The 19,760-nt window shown below is 40.7% G+C and overlaps 1 protein-coding gene across 1 annotated transcript in view; it reads left to right on the top strand.

Moving 5' to 3' along the window:
• The window catches only part of URB1 (URB1 ribosome biogenesis homolog), a 53,570-nt gene extending 34,143 nt beyond the window's left edge, over positions 1-19,427 (top strand). Inside the window, exons 25-39 of the mRNA XM_055703310.1 lie at positions 233-291; positions 1,039-1,232; positions 2,931-3,041; positions 3,133-3,196; positions 4,972-5,143; positions 5,718-5,820; positions 10,161-10,321; positions 10,686-10,797; positions 11,774-11,880; positions 12,389-12,532; positions 13,294-13,403; positions 14,576-14,752; positions 15,640-15,881; positions 17,419-18,021; positions 18,648-19,427. Coding sequence (XP_055559285.1) covers positions 233-291; positions 1,039-1,232; positions 2,931-3,041; positions 3,133-3,196; positions 4,972-5,143; positions 5,718-5,820; positions 10,161-10,321; positions 10,686-10,797; positions 11,774-11,880; positions 12,389-12,532; positions 13,294-13,403; positions 14,576-14,752; positions 15,640-15,881; positions 17,419-18,021; positions 18,648-18,853 — 2,565 coding nt within the window. The 3' untranslated portion in view covers positions 18,854-19,427. The remainder of the gene's footprint in view (positions 1-232; positions 292-1,038; positions 1,233-2,930; positions 3,042-3,132; positions 3,197-4,971; positions 5,144-5,717; positions 5,821-10,160; positions 10,322-10,685; positions 10,798-11,773; positions 11,881-12,388; positions 12,533-13,293; positions 13,404-14,575; positions 14,753-15,639; positions 15,882-17,418; positions 18,022-18,647) is intronic.
• Positions 19,428-19,760: the final 333 nt, after the last annotated feature.

Genomic DNA, 19,760 nt, shown 5'->3' with positions numbered 1-19,760 from the left:
GCGTACAGCCCGTATACTCCCTTGCTGCCAGGACCAACAAAACAAGACTTGCAGTTTCATTTGAATCAGGAGGTAGGATTCTTGTATCCAAGACCTTTCTTTCCTGTTATCTCACCTGAGTGCTTGGCGTGCATGTTGTTAGTGTGTCTGTTGAACAAAAATTGCTGGTCTTGATCTGCAGAAGCTCTCTGTGCTAAATGTAAATACCTGTTTTTGCTTACTGTGTGCACAGTGCTTTGTTGAAGAAGTGGACCCAGATGAGTGGTACAACCTTGTGAAGACAGGACTCAAGTAAGTAATTTTGAGATGCACCAAAGGTGCCGTAGGAGGTGCAGTTCTGTTCACTTGGCTTTGTCCTGTGTTACATACTATCTCCCTTGAATCCAGTCAGATTTGACAATGCTCCTTGTTTCTCAGGATGCACTTCCCGTCATACTCGTGGCTTCATTGGAGCCTGAACCAGCACAACTGCAGGCATTGGATTTTGTGCTTTAGTTAGCATAACTAACATAGCTAACTGGATAGCTAGACTATCTTCTTTTCAACTGGCATAAAGAAGCTTTATGCTCATATAACTTGTTTTTATTTAAGGTATTTCTTAAATACAGTTCATATGAAAACAGAATCAGATCTTTCACCTTTAAATGTAAATCATTTAAATAAAAGAAATAAAAATAGGTTAGGGTAGTCTTAGCTTCTGTGGAGGTAGAAGTGTTAATCTGAAGTGTTAATCTGTTCTGCCTGACGTGTTAGTAGGCAAAATTCCAGTACTTTATTAAGATCAGTGCAGCCACAAGTGTGACTGTGTGTTGATTCTCTTTTATTGTTTATAATTGGATGTCAGTATAGCTTAAAAAGAATTAAATGAGAACGGCTCAGGGAAAAAGGTGCATGTATTTTCTTTTTTTGTTTTTGTTTTGATTTTTTTATGTTTGCTTTCTTTGCAAAGTTCTCATTTCTTAAACAGTTTTTTTTTTCCAAGAAGTTTTCCTTGGGTTTGGTTGGGATTTGATTCTTCTGTGATCCTTGCTTCTAAAGGTACCGCTACAGAGATGAAGCATTTTTGAAAGTCCTGAACATTGCTATTCAGTTATTATACAAGAAAGAATCCACACTTAGTCAGAGCTTAGTCAAGCTCTCCAAACTTCATATGATGGTCACACAGCACTCTCTATTTTTGTCAGCCATACTGAGGTCAAGAGAAGAAGATGGCACAAACACACAGACAAGAGGTATTTTTTTAATCATCTTTCCTTTAACTCTATTTAGTAATTTTGTCTTTCTCACGTTATATTCTGTCCATCCAGTAACCTATCCACCTACATATACTTGCAGAGCTATTGAATGGTTCTGGAATATTAGCGTTTAGTTTTAAATTCTACCTCTGCTTGAATCCAAATGTTGCATTAATTTTATTACTACTGGTTTTAAACATGTTTCTAAAACTACTGAAGAGATGGGTTTGGGTTTTTTTGGTTGGTTGGTTTTAGTTTTGTGAACCCTGTTGAAATCTTGAATTGGTTCTTTTGGTTTCTGTGAGGATGTTAGCATAAGATCACAGAAGTGCATATAGTTCCTGTTAGAAATGTGTGTGACCTTTAAACCTGTTTTAAAATAGGTTGATACAGAAGATTTTAAGTTGATTTTGCAAGCTGTATCAAAAAAGTTAATTTTAATGATGTGTATTTGGTATCGTAACCTTTCAAGAGAAATATCCTTTCATGAGCAATATAAATTGGGTGCTTGTTCACATGTACGATTGGCTTTGTTTCTTCATCTCTGCCAACTGATCTTGAAGTAATCATTTAATCTACATACACTCAACTTTGCCCACTGTATGGGGTTTTCAGATTCTGTGACTGGACAAGCTGTATAAAAAGGGGAGGAAATTCTCAGAGCAGTATGTTGATAACCAGTTTTGTGTATATCGGTAAGCAACATGTAAACAAACTTTAAAGTTTTAAATCATCTAAAAAGAGCAAAAAGCCCTTGTGAAGTCACAAATTTAGTGAAATTAAAACTAAGTAATAGATTTTACTGCCTGTTGTACATGTTTTACCTTTTGAATGTGTTTCTGTAGGGCAGCAAGATGGATTCTTTGAGGCTAATGTCAGTAATTCAGAAGCTTGGTGTTGAGTGCATTCATTCAGGCTGTTGTCATTATGATCTGTTTTGTTTTGACATTATGTATTCCTGTAGATACTAGGGGGAAAGGCCCATGCCTTTTCAGGTACAGGGAGTAAAGAAAACTGGATTCAAGTCTTGAATCTGCCACAGATGCCCTGTTTGCCTTTGAGTAACCTGATCACTTGATCTGTTTCTTAGCTAGTTACAAAACAAAGGTGGGTAATTTTTGTATGCCCCAGGGCAGAGTTCCTGTAGCTTGCTAACTAATTGGATTCTGCAGCGATGACCCCTGTTTCAATGCACAATGTAGAAGCGTTTTGACAAGTTACTGCGGCTGGGGTAAGAACATAAAAGTTCATGCTCTAACTTCTTGAGTAGCTTGGGGAGGTTGCTGAGATGTCTGCCTTTAGTCTGTGCAACTCCTGAGCTAACTTAAGATGCCTTCCTGGGAGAGGAGGGAGCTATGGTATGGTGGGATAGGGTATAGCACTTCTTTTTAACCAGAGAGCAAACATGTACACATGGAAAGTTTCACAATGACATCTGTGTCCAGCTTGGAAATACTTTTTTAACATTGTTAAAAAAAAAATTCTTCCACTTGAATTAAATGCATCGTAGTCATCCTTCAGTTAAGTCAGGGGAATGGGTTTTGGTATTTATAGAGGTAGATCTTGATCTAAAATACAGTACAGTACTGTGTGTGCATCTATTTAGAGAGGGCAGTATATGTGTGTGTGTGCGTATTTATATATGCACTATCTAACAGACAGAACAACAAAGCTAAAGCTGTGTGTTTATTTCAGAGGCCTTGGTGGATATACTGCTGACAGTTGTGAAGCTCAGCCCTTCTCTCTGTGAGAGCAGCCACCTTGCTGTGTTGCTGGGTGCCTACGGGGCTACACTGAGTGCTGTAGGTAAGTGTGTTATCCTGGAAAAGGTACTTCCTTCTAGATCTGGTTTTTGTCTTCATAGGTGACTGACTTTGGGGTTCATCTTGTTTTTTAGATCAGAAGATACTGCTACTACTTCGGTTATATGAGAAAAATAATCAAAGTCTTATAAATTCCAGGTAAGCTGACTACTTTCCTTTGTTCAATTAACTACACACAAATAAGCAGTCTCACAATTGGCATTTTTCCAGGGACTTATTTAACTGAGATAAGCAGCGAGCAAGGTCAAACCTAGAGGTGAATGCTGCTTTTGGAAACATTTTTTCTATGTATTTCCTATTCTTAACATAATTCTTGTGTGTTGCCCAAACTTTTGGTTGTCTGTAGGTTAGATGAGGGACTGTCTTATTTCAGTAATTGCTCATTCTCCACGGTAAGAGCCCACTATAGGGATTTCATCACAGATGAAGGCCAAAGCTAGTGTAGGAATTCTTCCCTTTCCTTGTTCCCTTGGGATACAGGATTTGGCACTCAGCACAGTCTTTGCCCTTTTCAATAATCTTGCCCCTGTGTGCATGATATTTGGCTCTGGTGTTTTGCTGGAGAGGAGAGAAATATGCCAGTGGAGGAGTGATATGTAATCTCTTGCATTAACACGTGTATTGTTAGTTTTGGGGTACTAACATGGTATCAATGCCGTCCTTGTCTTTCACCAGTCTGGACTGTAGCTCTTCTTACAGCGCAACCTTGCAATTCATCTACATGCTTCCTAAGAGAGAACCATGTATTGTTTAAAATAACCAGTTCCTTTTCAGGCCCTGTGCCCAAGCAGTCCACAGGAAAGTCTGTTGCTAACAGTTATTACATACACTGATGTTTTTGGTCTGCCTTGCTGAAATGCACCTTTCTGTCTTTGAGGTATGGGCATAAATATTAACAGCAGTGCAAGAGTACTGGCTCAGGCAGCTGGAGCAGGACTGGACTCTGAATTAAGACCCTCCCTTAGCTTTGTCTGAGAATATAGATAATCCTTGCAGCCTATAAAGGGGGACAGGAAAGTTTTTGTTAGTAGGGAATCAAAGAGGCTTCCAGAAGCCAGGGCTCTGGCCCTTGCCACATCCTGCATAAGTCTTCACTGAAGTGTTTGCAAATGGGAGGGTGTTAATGTGAGGAGGAGACTGATTTCAGAGGTAGTTAGATCCAAAAAATTTTGTAGCCTTTTTAAAGGAGAAACAATTTTATACTGTACCCTGAAGTGAATTGGTAGCCAAACACTTGGTTAGGTTTGATCCCAGCACTGAAGAGTTTGAGTGAATTTAGAGAACGTTCAGGAGTGCTGTATGTATAACCCAGCAGAGACCAACTTGTGTTACAAATGGGATCCTCCAGGGTCTGGATTATAAGAAGCCTAACATCGCCCCTCTAGCTGCTTCATTGACAGTGAGGCATGCTGCCGGCAGGACCCACATAAAAAATGACAGTATCATTAGCACTTCAAGCACAGGCAAAGTAAGGAGGGGTCCAAGGAGCAACTCAGAGGAGGAGAGTGAGGATTTGTTTTACTGAACCACTGTGATGCTGGTTTGAAATACCAATTGCTTTTGAGACAACCTTGTATGACTAGGTCTTCATCACTGTCTCTTCATGCAGCTGCTGTCTTACTTACCTGCATTTATAGCTTAAATAAAAAAGCATTTTTTCTGAGAAGATAAGTTCTGACTTGGATTAACAGAGTAGGAAATAGTTAATGATACACCATCAGACTGAATTTGAAAAGCTTTTGGATGGATGAAAAAGGTGTTGCCAGGGAAACAAATTCTAGTTTCAAGTTCCCACAGGATAAGAAGTACAAGTGAAGGGAAAGTTTAAATACTAATTTATATCCTCTGTAATTGCTTTTCACTCAGTGCTAGCAGTCTGTTGACTAATGCCTTTACTTTTAACAATGTTTAAGAATCCTCCTATGGGGTCCAGCAGCTGTGGAGCATCACAAGACTTGCAAGAGTCTAGGGAAGTCACTATGGCAGCAGCCAAGCATGGAAGAGATTCTGTGCCTGCTAGACCGAGAAAAGATGATGAAGACAATTCTGTCTTTCCCTCAGCATCGCCGTCTTCTGTCATCACAGGTGCTTTGGTTCACACTGCTGAATTACCCTTCTCTTGATGTAGGAAAAGAGCCTTTCACTTTAGTAATTAATTTCTTGCATTCATGTAATACACTGCAAATTGTTTACATCAGGAGAGTAATTTAAGCTCATATGAGGGCTGGAATTAATTATTTAGGAGCACTTTTCAAATTAATTGCAGTATATGGACCACATCTTGTTGGCAGGTGTGATTGTACAGCAGTGCTGAGATTGCCATGTGTAAGTGAGACCAGAATTTGACTTTTAAACAGTTGTTAAATTTGACTGTGCAAGGATCCACTGACAGTGAGCTCTTCCGTCTTTCATACAGTTTGATAATGTGCTTCTATACCAGTTAGTGCTAGTCAGAAAAAATAGTTTTGGAACCATGATAGTGAAAGCCAGATTTAAACACAAGCATGTCTCACGCTGTGTTGCATTACATTTTTGCAAGAGTTATTGTTGACTGCCCTCTCCCAGCCCTTTATAATGCCATGAATTCGTTGGGGAAGTTTGAAACCAAGCTGGAAAGTTGTGTTGTTCCTTACAAATGCTGGTTTGAATTTGGTTTCAGGAGGTACAGGAGTCACTATATAGAGATGAAAGTGTCAAGAGTCTTGATGACTTCTATGATCCTTGTTTCCTACTTCAGCTCTTCAGTGAACTGACTAGACCAGGTAAAGTGAATGTTCTTCTTTGATATTTAGTGTCATTTTACTGTGCTGCAGGAGCTGTCTGGCTCCTTGTGTAGCTCTGTTATTCTTCATCTAAAAGCTAGTACCACAAAGACATTTGTGCCTTGCTTTGGAGAGAAGAAAGATACATCACTTAACTACCTACTGCATTGCACTGTAATTTTCAGAATGACTTAAAAAGTAACAAGGTATAATTGGCATTAAACTTTTGGGTTTTTTTTGAAAGCACTTTTCCAAGTAATGCAATATAACTAGTGAGATTGGGCTACTTCAGAAGCAGAGTGACGTGGCAGCAGATGGGCATTCCTGCCAAGCTGCTCTTGTTCAGATGACTAGGTGCTCCCTCACATCTCTGTTAAATGTGGTGGGTTAACCTATGTAGAGGGACCGATCTACCTAAGATGAGGAGGGGTTTTTAAACTGGAACTGGAAACAAAAGTAGACAAAGATTTATGTTCTCTGATCTAGCATTCTGTATATCACAAAATCCAGCACAATGTAATAAGAAAATTAAGAGGGATCAGCAGGGAATATTCCGTACTGGAAAGTTGTATTTTTTTTTCTGGTGAATGTGTAGAGCTGTATACTGCATCAGCTGTGGTGTCATAGCATTTTGATGAGCAAAACAGGCATGGGAGAGATGGTACCTTCTGCTGCTACGTGCAGTGCCCCACCTGCAGCTGATAGGACTGCTCTGATCTGGGGCTGCTTTGGGGCTGAGTTTTTGGGAGCTGTAATCGGCTCCTTCCTTTCAGCTGTGTTCTCAGTGGGAACTGGGCAGAGGTAGGGTAGGTTGGAGAATGTGCCCTGCAATGTTGTGGAGTTCTCTGGGCATAAAGCAGAAACCACCGTTTCTGGTTGGATCACCCTGGATCATCAGCCAGAATGAAGTTGTTTCCTGACCAGAGTGAATCTCCACAGGGGTGCTGCTTTCTGTGAGGGGCACTGTGACTGCGTTGACTGGAGAGCTGGCCTGTTGCAGGCTGTGGTTGTAGTACAGGGAAGCTTCAGCCAACTCATTTTCCATCAGATGGAGATGCGTGGAGTTTGTCATGAACAGGCCTGTGCGCAGAATTGTTGGAAAGTTTGGTGAGATCAACACGGTGCTTGAAAACTAGTTGCGTAGCCTCACTTCTCTTGTTTGACGTGACCCTGATTCGCATATGCATATCTCTGCTGTACTTCACAGGTACACTATTTAGAGAACGCTTAAAGATCAAAGTGAGACAAGTATCATAAGGAATTTCCTAACCAGCTCCCTCCCTATGTTGATTGGTTATGGTTAATCACTATGTAATTATAGATGGATTTGGCTTTCCATAACAATAATATCAGAAGCAATTGGCAAGCTGGTAACTGTCTTTCAGTGAGATCATACTTACAATTCTTCTTTGTTCACCTGTGCACTTGCAGTACAGTACCTGTTTTGTGTGTTCTTAGCCTATACTTATTCATAGTTGTAAACTGCTCTGTATAATTTTGACAACAGTAAAAAGAACTGTGTTTTTGTCTCCTGAGGGAAAAAAGGTACCAGAACTATTTGGCATTTTGCAGTAGGAGGGATCTTAGACAATCCAGTTAATGCTTGATCTTTGAGGTTGGTATAGACGAAGAGCATGGACAGTCAGTGTCTTTTGAACCTGGGTGTAATAGTTGGAAAAAGTGCTGCTGTCATGTACCTGTCATCACCCTTAGCCTGGAGGCCATCACCTTAACTGGTGGGAGGGATTTGGTGGCTGCAGGTCGGCCTTAGCAGTGCTAGAGTCAGCCAGGGATGATGACCACTTGTGTGGGAGCAGTGGGGCTGAGGGAGCTCTTGCACATCGTGTTCTTGCAGAGCTGTGGAGGCAGTGGCTATCCTGACATAGGCAGACTTTAAAACTGGAGAGGGGAAAAATAGTTCCCTTAACTGCGCCACACTAAGAGTCTGTGTCCTAACATTTTTAAAGGGCCCAAGTGATTTATGAGTTCAAGTCCCATGGTGCTTCTAAACCATGTCAGCTGCTTTTGGAATACCCAATTCCTCTTTATTTATTTGCTCTTTGTACTGGCTGCACAGTGCCCTGTGCACAGATGTTATGTAACTGCTAAATTTATAAACACAGACTTACTGCACAGTGTTTAATGCTCACTGAGTAAAGAATCTGGAGTTGGGCAGATAGTGAGTTCTGTCTAACTTTAGCTCTGATAAGCATCTTGTGAAAAGCTTTTCCATCATGGTTCTCAAGGTACTTTAAACAAACCGTATGTCAGACATAGAATTAACTTTTTTTTTTTTTAATAATAGCTTGTTATTTTACGTTAGTTGATGAACACACTCTTCAAGGTCAGCTGGATGGAAAATATTTCCACTGCATGTTTTCAGTGAAAGAAAGTTTTCCAAATAAATCTTTCTGTGACCAGCATGAACTTTACTGCTGAAGTGACGACCTTGGATTTCATTATGTGGTACCACCCCATAAATTTATTCACTTTGTCTGTCTAGTTGGTGTACATTAGTGGTTCTCAAGAACTGAAGTCTGAAGGAGAGCTGTGTGGTGGCTTGCTGTGAAAGGGCATACAACGTATATTTGATTCTGTACTGAAGAGGGGATGTTGTACAGGTCAGGGCTATGTGTGAGATGTCCTTAAGCAATGAGGAAGCCTCTGCAGACAGACAAATTTTGGATTATCTTTGCATGTTCACTTAGGATTCAATAGAAAGCATCCATTTCCCAGTGCTTACCTTGCATCTTGCCTGAGGAGTGGGAGGTGTGGAGTTGCTTTGCCACAGGCAGAAGGTAGCAGAAGGCATAGATTAGGTGTCTTACTGGGCTCTGTTTCTCTTTCTCCTGCCCTGTTGTTGCTACTCCTCTCACCATTTTTACTTTGGTAGTCAGGAGGTGGCTTTGCTCAGTGTCTAGAGGTAGAGTGGGGGGTAGAGCTGTATCTGTGTGAGCTCTGGTAATGTGAGAGAGATCCCATGCTAACAAATTGAGGGATCTTTTTCCTCACTAGGAGAATGACTGAGGTGTTTTGCATTACGCCTGTTAAACATGATGTGCTTTGGTGAGGAGTGGTGTAGGGAAGTGTACAGTAATTGTTATTATTGAAATAACTTGTAAAACCACTTGCTGAAAAGATCTGTTATTGCAATTCAGTGATGCCTTTGCATTGGTCACGTAGCAGTGGGCTGGCTGGGGGGCAGTGCTGGGAGGTAGAGACCTTGCCACTGCCTGGCCCATAACTAGCAGAGCTGGCTATGAAACTGCCAGGCATGAAACAGAAGCAGAACTTCTGGCAGTTGAGGAGAAGATGAGAGAAACAGCCCTGCTGCTGGTGTGGGGACATAAATTATCTGTGTTTTTTACATAAATATATATATATATATATATTAGTTGTGTGTGGGTGTTGGTGGGGGAGGAAATCGGTAGGCCAAGTATACGTACGTGTCAGTAAGACTACAGCCTCTTCTTAAATAAGAATATGTCTCTTAGAAACGTCCTCTTGACTTTCAGTGTGAGTTACAAGAAAATATGTGAATATTGTTGCTAAATGGAGGACTGCAGTACATTTGCAGTTTAGCTGATAAAATACAACTGAGGTGCCATTGTATTCCATTACTGGTAAATGGAACAGAAATAGCACAGGAGATATTCTGGAGTTTTTACATCAAGCCATTTCTAGCCATCAGTGGGTAGAAATGGCACAAGCTTTTCAAAACACACAGACTTTAAATGAGAAACTCCATAAATTCTAATGGTAAAACACTATGGAAAATAAATGTTGGATTCAAGGGTGTGTTTTCTGTTTGGCTGGTTACTGTTCGTTGCTGGATTTTGTTTGTCCCAGAAGAACGTAGGGGTATAATTTAGTACTTTGCTTGGAACGTGCCTTACCAGCGGAATCACTCATGCCTGTGCAGTAACAGCTGGTGTGGCTAATGGCTTATTTATGTATTATTCTCCCGTACGCTTTTTTACGGAAGCTCTTTCTTTAGTGCAGATTGGCTTTTTGTTGGCTATGCTATCTTTCTTTCAGACACAGCCTTATCAATTGCCCAGAAAATGTTTTGAGGAGAATTTTCCCTCATGTTCTTCTTTGTACTTAATTTTTCTGAAACAGGTAAAAGAATTCCTGTTCAGAATGGTTTGTGGGATACCTTTGTTAGCTGAAGGAGCCTTCAGCTTGCGCTGTAATAATAGTTCGTAGGGGTAGATCTAGAAATTGGTGTTTATGAATAGAAGTTTTATTAAGGATTACAGTGCTGTTTTATTCTCTGTGACATGTCAGTATAATGCTCTGGGTGTTCTTCTTTCATTTTTTAACCTCTTCCCATACAGAGTGTGTAGTGGCATGTCACAAGTTTGTTGAAGTCAATGCCCTGGGCCTAACAGTAGCTGCCCTTAGCAGCTATGATTCCAACATGAGAGCAGTGGCGTATTTTGTCCTGGCTTCCTTTCGTTCTCATCTGGAAGGAGCTCGCTTTCGAGAGAAGAGTCAGGTAAGACTGAGCTCAATTTATAGTTTTGTCAGGTTAGACATTTTAGGTCATGGACACTTCAGGGAGAGTCCATCTACATACACACGGTGAAAGAGCTAAAAGAAACTTTTTATCCTCTGTTCCATTGTTTCTCCTCTATCGCTTTGTGTTTCCTTCTTTTGTAATCAATGGGCAGAAAAAGGCGGGAAAATGTGTTTTAGAAATTCTTGGGAATTCTGTTTGTAGGAATGGAAATCCTGATGGGATTGGTATTTGATTTATGGCTATGAAATATCCTAAAAGCTTATTTATGCATTCATGCTCTCCTGTTGTATATGTTTGGGTTACGGTTCAAGATTTTCTCCCCTGGGTTCTTGTGCTACAGTTGCTGTATCTCTTGGATACTGTGCAAAATGGAATCAGGCAGCCGAACCTCAGATTTACCTTCTCTTTGACCCTCTACATCGCTCGTGTGGCACAGCAGATTCTGAAGCCAGGTACTGTAACCTACTGTGCATGTTGTACTCCTGGGGTGAGTCACTGTGCATGGAGTAATGTCCTTGACCGATACTGAAAGATGAGATAGCTGTGACACTGGCAGGAGCCATGAAGTATGACTCTCCTGTGTTCCAAAAAAAAACTTTCAGTACTTGTGTAGACTGCTGTACTGGAGAAGTGGGAAGTGCCATTTTGATCGGTGTATAAAACCAGCCTGATTCATCAGGGATGAAGCCACTGCCTCCTCGTAGTTTTGGGTTGGAAGCGGACAGAGGACTAGATGAGTATGTGGGTCCTGTTCAGCAGATCAGAGTAGGTTGGCCCAAGTGTCTTTGTGTCCTTAGATGTTGAGTGAACGTAAGTCACTGTTGCAAAAGAAGATCATAGCACTGGGGAGTAGTTCAGTTTGGAAGGGACCTTGTGAGGTCTCTAACTAAACCCTCTGCCTGTGGCAGGGCCAGCTATAGAACGGGCCGCTTTGTGCAGGCCTTTATCCTAGAAAACCTTCAGACCTCTAGACTAATCCTAGAAAGCCTCCGAGGATGGAGACTGTATAGTCCCTCTGGGCAACTTGTTCTACTGCTCATTCAGGACATGTCTGGTCTGTAGGTTAAAAATTATGATTGCCTAATGTGAAATGCTGGTCTTGAAATGCAGAGAGATTTGCTTATCACTTTGCCATCGATTTCTGTTTTGTCAATGAAGTAACACTGGATTTGCTGAAATCAGTGCCATGTTGAATGTTTATCTTCTCACCTGCTTTGTGTGCAGTCTGAAAGAGATTTTCAGTTTGGGGAAGAGAAGAGGAGGGATGGCCAACAATATAATCAGCCTTAGAGCAGAAGGCGTTCTTGCTGTAATTAATGTACTGTTCTGACAGCTGAAACACTGGAAAATACAGGTTCCATTTATTTTTCTATGTGGTTGTGTATTGGGAATGTTGTCCTCCGTGATAACCATTGTTTCTTTTCACAGAGGAGCACATGTACATAAAGGTAAACAGATTCCTTCTGTCACACCAGTATTTGGACCTGAGGAAAGTACCAGGGTTTTTCCAGCTTTTCTACAGTTTTGATTTTGAGGTAATGAAAGAATTACACCTTTAGATATCCACTAATTCTTCAGAAAATAATAGAAAAAAGCCATTAAAATGCAATGAAATCTTATTCTAGAGGCATCTTTTTTGTTGTTTTATAATGGAATTAGAAGTCTTATTTCTGGGTTTCTTTTGTTGGTTTCTTAGTGGTAAGACATAATGAAATCATTAATTGTACTGTGTGTGCTCTGTAAGCACAAGCAGTATGTTCTGCCCTAGCTAGCTTACATTCATATTTGAGTTTAGATAATTAATGTTGAGTTTGACTGAGATATTTTAGAAACAAAGTTCCATTATCAGTGCATATTTGGGCTACAGAGTAACTGTTCCTGATGGATGTTATTGATTAAATTTGATAGGGATGAAAGTTGAGAAGTCCAGAAAAAGCTGTTAAACACTGTGCTGGCACTTCCAGGGAACCAGTTTTTTTGTGTTCTTACGAGCAGGCATTATTTCGAAGTGTCTGATGGTGGCATTTTTCTTATGGCTTCTAGTACAAAACAGAACGTGAGTGGATTCTCCGATTTCTTGGAGAAGGGCTGCGTGATAAACATTGCTATGAGCTTTATGACTACCAGAGGATTTTCCAGGTCATTCTTTCCTTTTTCAACAGTCCTTTGTGTGATGAGAGCTCCCAGGTAAGAATTAAAAAAACAAAAAACAAAAAAGACCCAAACATACAAAAGTTTGCATGGTTTGGAGATCTTAAACAAATGCAAAACAGAAAGGAGCAGTTAACTCTTCCCTTGTCCTCTTCAAGATCTGTTCCTTGTTGATCCTTGTGTATGTGTGGAGGGGGAAATAATCGCTTATGTCTAAACTGGAGTCACATCCTTGTCCACTGAAATTGGAACTGGTTCCTGCCATCATGGAACCTCACTCAGTTGCATCAACTGGTGGTCTGGCTCTAGTCATATTTCTACTGCTTCGTGGGAAATACTGCACATACGGCAGTTTTGCTCATAAGGTCAGAGCCTTTGCCTTTTTAGGTCTCCTTATTCCCTACCCAGCATGTTACCTGTACAGTGCTTTAGCAGGAAGAGGACTCACATGCCAGAAGCCCTCGTGTTCATAAGCATCCACCCTGAGAAATCCAGTCTGTTAAAAGTATCTCGGTTAGGTACCAAAATCTTGGACAAAAAAGAGAAAATTGTCTTGCTACCTTAAGACTTCTTTTTAAGATTAGCATCTGTGTGTATGAAGCCTTGAAATGAGAATGTTTTTTCTTCCCTGGGGTTGCTAAGAACATGCGGTGTTTGGTAATACTTTTTAACTTCAAGTTGATCAGATTCCAGCTACCAGTCAGATTGCTAATTATGCCCTTCTGAAAGGTTGGTAATAATTAGATCCTGACTATATTCTAATTTTGTAAAAGGACAAATTATATTTTCTGTTTCAGAGTCGTATTCTGGAGATATTACAAAATGCTGCCCGTGTCACCAGAGCTGCCTACGAGCTGATTCAAGATCACAGTCTCCTAACCTGGATACTGCACATCTTGGAGAAAAGGTAACTAGGGGAACACCCGTGAAATGGGAACAATTTTACTGTCCACAATAGAACAGTTATGCAACTGAGTATGAAAACAAGGGTGACAGATATGGAGATGGCCTGTCAGTGGTTGTGACATTTGGCACCTAGGATCATACTGGCAGAACCTGATGAACTCCAAAGCATTCCCTTGTTTTTCTAAAAATAAAATCAAGATGCTTTGAGGTTGTAGTAGGAGGGATGATGGGGGGTGGGGGCTTCATGCTTTTGATAACACTTCCTTGAAAAACTTAGAAAACAAAATGGCATCTTATTTTAGCATATGTGACTCTTTAATTTCAAATACTCACAATTCATAACTTGTCATAGGGCCTCCTGCACAGTAATTGGCACAATAATGAATTTGAGTGGTCTATAACATTTCTCCCCTAGCCTCTCCCTCACTTATGTGCACACATACACACACACGTGTGCATGCATGCACACACACAGAATCTCTTGCATAGATTCCCCTGGCAGGTTCAAGCAAGGTTTCAAGATCATCTACAGTGCGATTGGCCTGAACAGGTTCTCAGTACTGCTCCCCTGTCGTACACCTCTCTTTTGTACAGTTTGGTACACTTGGAAGTGAAAAAGCCTGGATTTGGCCTCTGGCACCCTGTCCTTATTTTGTGATTGTGCTTTTGAGAAGTATTGTTCTTTCATCCTGTGTACAAAAATGAGATTGCTCCCTCCTCCTCCTCCTCCTGTCCTTAGAATAACAAAGTAAATATGGCTCCTGATATTGTGCTGTAAGCATTGCTGTTATTATGTAAAGTCTTAGGAACATGAGGAACCAAGCTGTCTGAACAGAACTGCTCTAAAGAAATGGTGGCAATGGTTGCAATCTAATGGGATGCTTGGCAGAGCTGTGTAACGAAAGGTGCAAGTCAGACATTACTAGTCTCATGCAGGGGCCGCGATACACTGCTGTGTTTCCCTGGCTGCAGCATGGCAAGAGGAGGGCAGTCATCAGGGGCTTCAGAGGGGTGAGCTTTCATGCCCTGATGGGGTTCTGGCTGAGAGGCACCTATTGCCATTCATGGCTCCAAAAGCACACTAGAATATGGTCCCCTCTAGGTGATGGAGTGGTTCCTGGTTAGGCTCTGCCTTCTGAATGAGTGTTTGCTTCTTTTTTGTTTGTTTTTCAGGTTTCTGGAAAACAAGCTGTTAAATAAAATTATTTCCTTACTTCATACCCTGTGGCTAACAAATTTAGGAGGCAAGAGAGAAAGCAAGAATCAATCCCAGCAGAACAGGAAGTTTCTTCCTATTCAGCTTGTAAATGAATTTCTGTACGTTTTGATCACATTAATCAAACACATTCGGTAAGTTTTTTTTTTTCTTTTTTTAATCAGTCTGCATCTCATTGTCTGTCCAGTTTGAAATTTATTAAGGCTAGAAGAATTTCTTGATCTCTGGTAGTTTAATGCTTTTTTTTCCCCTTCAGTCTGAATGTTTAGTAGCAAATTTTGATGAGATTTCTTTGACTGGAAGGTTTAGCTGTTTAAGTATGTGGGGAATGAAATAACAGCTGATGCAGTTACTATCAAGTTCTACATCCTTAATGACTGGCTATTTTTAAGCTGCTATGTCTTTCATACTGTCTGAAGGTTTAGACTTTCTGTGTCTGCACCACACGTGCAAATTGTAGGAGGAGAAGCTGTGCAAAGTTCTACATGACAGCATTAAGAAGCGCTCAGTCTCTTCTCTCCAGGTCTAGAGCACTTAATCTGCGTAAGCACAGCAGTTGCAGCAGGGATATAGTAGAGAGCAAATGGGTAATCAGTTCTGTTTGGGTTCATAATAGCACCTGCAGCTTTTTGTGCAGACAAGTGTTGCCACAGTCTGGAGAAGCTATGTTTATTTTTATTTCCTCAAAATTTTGAAAATTCATGTAAGATAAAGAAGCATAGGTAAAGTTGCAGACCTTTGGCCTTTTCCTCGTGTGGCATCTGCCTTTCCTACTTATGGGCAGCAGGGCAAAGACTATGTTTTATGGTCTCTTCTGCCAAACACTAATGGAGCAAAGCACTGGGGATTCAGTGGGAATTGAACTAATTATTACTGGCATCCTGAGAAACAAAAGTATATGTCTAGAGAAGTGCAGGAGAAAACTATAGGAAGAGACTGTAAGGAGAAAAAACCTGTGCTAATTTTATTTTATTAATTAGCATGCAGAAAAATTCATGGCACTTTTGTTTTCTTTTCACAGGACTAATTTAGATCTAGCCAAACTGACTGAGTTTTTCAGTACATTCAATTCTGTGCTGGAATATCGTGCTATAGTTGTTGAGGCCTTCAAAGAAATGAGCCGGTTCACTGTGAATGACAGTGTTCTGTCAAACAAAGAGATCCTGCTGCTGCTGCATAAGTGGAGTGTCATCGAAAAAGACCTGCAACTGCAAGAGGATGTGCAGACTCTTGCTCAGAAATACCAAATCAAAGAATTGCTTAGTAAGTACTAAAATATTTTGAAAAGTAATGTTGTTAAGGCTGTTACAAGCTAAACACTAATAACTTTTGTTGGGCAATCTGATGTAGCGTGGGGGAAGAGGACTGTAAATGGAAAGCCATTTTTCAGGTCTTTGTTGTAGTGATTTCTAACTTTAACACAATCCTGGAAGCTTTGGAGGAACAGTTTTAAAAAGGGAAAGAGCTTTAAAATTAAGCTTAATTGCAGATCTAGTGTCAGGCCTCAAAAAATTGTATTCTTCTATGTGTGGATGGGGGATCTGAAAGTGAAATAAGAGTAAAAACCGTCAGTAAAGCAAGTGAAAATGAAATCGTTGATTTTTCTTATTGTCATCAGTGTTGAAAGAAAGCAAAAGTACATTTGGACTTGTATGACTTCTTTTGTTATCTCTGTGAATAAAATGTGCAAGGAACTTTGTAGTGGGAGGTGTTAAACAGCACTGGTTTCCCGCAAATACAACTGCTCTTGGTGTCCATAAACACTTCTATAGGTTTCTTTAAGTATTCTGTATCAGTTAAACTAATTATTAAATTCTTACTGTGTTTCAGGGATACTATGAGAGCTTCAGTTTTTCTGAAGTTTTTCATACCCTTTTAGTGTCTTTCGGAGGATTTTTAGAGCTACTATAGCGATGTCTGTAACTTACTGTATATGTGGTTTTTAAAAGTTACTCCAAGCCTCAGAAGCTTATAAAGCAGTTAGAAAAATGGATCCTTATCTGAAATTTTGTTTCTAAGGTAACAAGTCAGGAGTTGACCCCGTCCCCCACAGCGCCCGGGAAAAATGCTTAAATGCATTTAGTTCATTTTAAGCTGCAAAGTGCAACATAATTGACATTTCTGATAATTTTCTCAATGACTCCTCAGAAGCAGTTTGCCATAAAATGTTCTGTGTGGTATGGCGGTGGCAAAGTGGTATTGCTGTTGGGGAGCTTTGCTGCTCCCCATGACACGGGCAGCATCTAACGGAAGCCAGCTGGGCGTTACAAAGTTTGGCTCCCTGTGTCTTCCCTTGGGGTGCAAAAACTTGACGTGTCCTCGGTTGACAGCACCTCAGGAGGCAGACACATGGCCAGGATGTGGCTGTGCTGGAGGAAGGCCAACTGCACTGCTTTACCCTGCACTGTTCAAAAGCAACGTAGCTGTGCCGATACCTCCTTCCGTAGGCAGGTATGTTCCGTGCCTTCGCTAGCCCTGAGAGCAGCGGCTTGAGTGAGGCGGTGTAAATAATGTAGCCTTACGGGCAAAAGTGTGTCCTGCGCACCTCTGAAATGCTGCCTTGGCTTGGCCGGGCTGTGGGCCAGGCAACCCGGTTCAGAAAAGTTTCAGCCTGTGAGTCACTGGGAGCTGCCTGTAGCCCTTTTGCTCTGACATGCGTAGGCTCAATTAGGCTGCCAAATGAGGCTAGCACTTATCTTTTTAGCAACTGAAGCAACACAAGATACTGTCTTTCTTGCATAGTTTTGTACCAAGAAAATCCTTTGGAGTATCTGACGTTTGTTTTGGTGGCGTTTTACAGAAAATATTAAAGAAAAAAACAAATCTCAAGCCTCATCTCATGCATATCATCACATTCGGAAAAAGAATGAGATAGAAAGAGAAGATGACACTGCAGCAGACCTGAAAGTCTCTGAGCTGGAGAAATGCAGAGGTCATCTGAATTCCATATTTGCCCACTGGCAGCCTGTTTTCTCAACGCCACCTACCAAACGTGGAGGGGAGCCCCTCACGTCTGCTGATGTTGCGGATGAAACAATTGGTCTTACCTGCGCGTCCACTTACATAGTGACTAAATGGCTCGTAAAATCCATGGTTACGCACAGCCTTAATCTACAAAATGTTTCATTAACTCTGCGGTGGCTACGGAATTGCATCTTGCCACACCCAGCGGCAGTGCAGGAGATGCTCAGGGATGAGACACTGAGAAACGACATCTTCAAGTTTTACACCCAGGTCTGTGAGGCCAGCAGTGGGATGGCTGGACTTTTTGAAGAGCTCTGTTTGTTCAGTTTGATCATGCTTCACCTAATGGATGCTCAGGGCCTGACCAACAACAGCTTTCATGAACTTGTGAAAACGTTGTGCCTGTCAGCGATGACGGAAGAGGATGTGAACAAGAAAGGTAACTCGCCTTTTCCTTTTTGCTCACGTGACAAGGCAGTAATTTTAGAAAGTAGGTAATTCCATGGGGGTTTCTTAATTCATCAGTTTGAAGTTTGCCCGTGCCCACCGGTGCTCATAACTACACAAGGTAAAAGCTGTGTCTCCAGTGGTATGGGTACAAGGGTTAGTAGCATAGAACAAGGTCACACTGTAGGGGTTTCTAATCATACAACAGTCATACTCCCTCACAGAAAACTTTTTTTTTTCCTAGGACTAACATGGAGTTCAATGAAGTATAAAAGATAAAATACCAAGGGGAAAAATAGTCTGCAACAAACGAGTCCGTATGGGTATGGGTTCTGATCCATACGCTGTTCAATGTTATCATTTGATAGCAAAAGCTACAGGTCAGATTTCAAACTGAAAACGGTCAGAAGGTTGTTCTAACAAAAAACTGTTTTCTTTCCTTAGTGTGAGGAGGATCATTGGCTTTGTATGGGCAAAACCCCACAAATTTTCCATCTTGGAAAAGTTAGGAAACCATTTAAAAACATAGGTCTGGCACTAAAATGGTTTGGTTTTGTATTATTATGTGGAAATAGAAGACTATCTGTCCTGATTTTTCTCTTATTTTTTCTTCCACAGCTGTTTGTGTATTCCTGACTTCTGTTTACATTGGGGACATGTGGCTTGGAGCACAGCAGCCAGATATGTTAATAACCCATGTCAAATTGATCTGCGGTAGTACAGATGAGAAATTAAACAATGATGACTTGGAAACTTACAAACAAGGAGAAGAAACTATTATGCGTCTTTGCAAAACCCTTTACATGGCTACATTGAGGCAGTAATTCAGTGAACTGACACTAAATCTTCATTGTTATATGCTCTGCCATCATTGCTGCAAGCCATGAAACCCTCCTGAACTGTTCTCCATACAAATCTAACTTGTTTTGTCACAAAGATCAATATTTTATTACTGTATACAAACTCAGAGTGGGGAAATTTTATTCATCATCCCTCAGTGGAACACAGGCTATAATTTCCCTTTCCTTGAACAGTATGGGTTACTGAATGTTATTTTATATCAATTTTTATTACAGATGTTTTTAACTTTATGAAGAATCAAAATGGACTGATTAGTGCATTGCCTATGGACTGTATTTCAGTTCCCATGTAGTTAAAAATCCATCCTCTCTCCGATATAAGATGGGGAAAAAAGGCTGCACAACTTCACCACAATGTGGTATAAGTGCAAAGAAAGAACAGTCAGAGGTTTAGCCTCAATGACTTACTGTTTCCTGAAGAACACAGTTTCTTTCATAATACAATACTGAAACCAGTATCAATAAAAACTGAATGCTGGAATCATGATAGTCTGGGATTCTTTTTCGTTTTAAATTAATTAAAAGCATTTATCTCAGAGCTGGTCTGTTTTTATTCTCATTTCTGTTTTGGTTTGGGGTCTTTTTGTTGTTTTTTTTTTTAATTAAAAAAGGCCCTGACCATCACCACTGCTGGAACTTGCAACAAAGACCCATCTTCTTCTCCACTCTTAAAAGATGAGAGATAGAACTAAACCCCAAATGACTTGCTACTTATTGATTATACATGTTTTTGTTGGAAGTTCTCTGTGAAATCTGATAAATACTTCTTGAGTGTGGCCTTAAGGGCAGCTTAACATACCATTCCAGGTATGCAAACATACAGAGCCTGAACTTGAACCTTTGATAGGTAAAACTGGATTTGTTAAATTGA

The sequence above is a fragment of the Falco cherrug genome, chromosome 2 (genome assembly GCF_023634085.1).
Source record: "Falco cherrug isolate bFalChe1 chromosome 2, bFalChe1.pri, whole genome shotgun sequence".
NCBI classification, from domain to species: domain Eukaryota; kingdom Metazoa; phylum Chordata; class Aves; order Falconiformes; family Falconidae; genus Falco; species Falco cherrug.
This window is presented reverse-complemented; position numbering and strand designations above follow the sequence as displayed.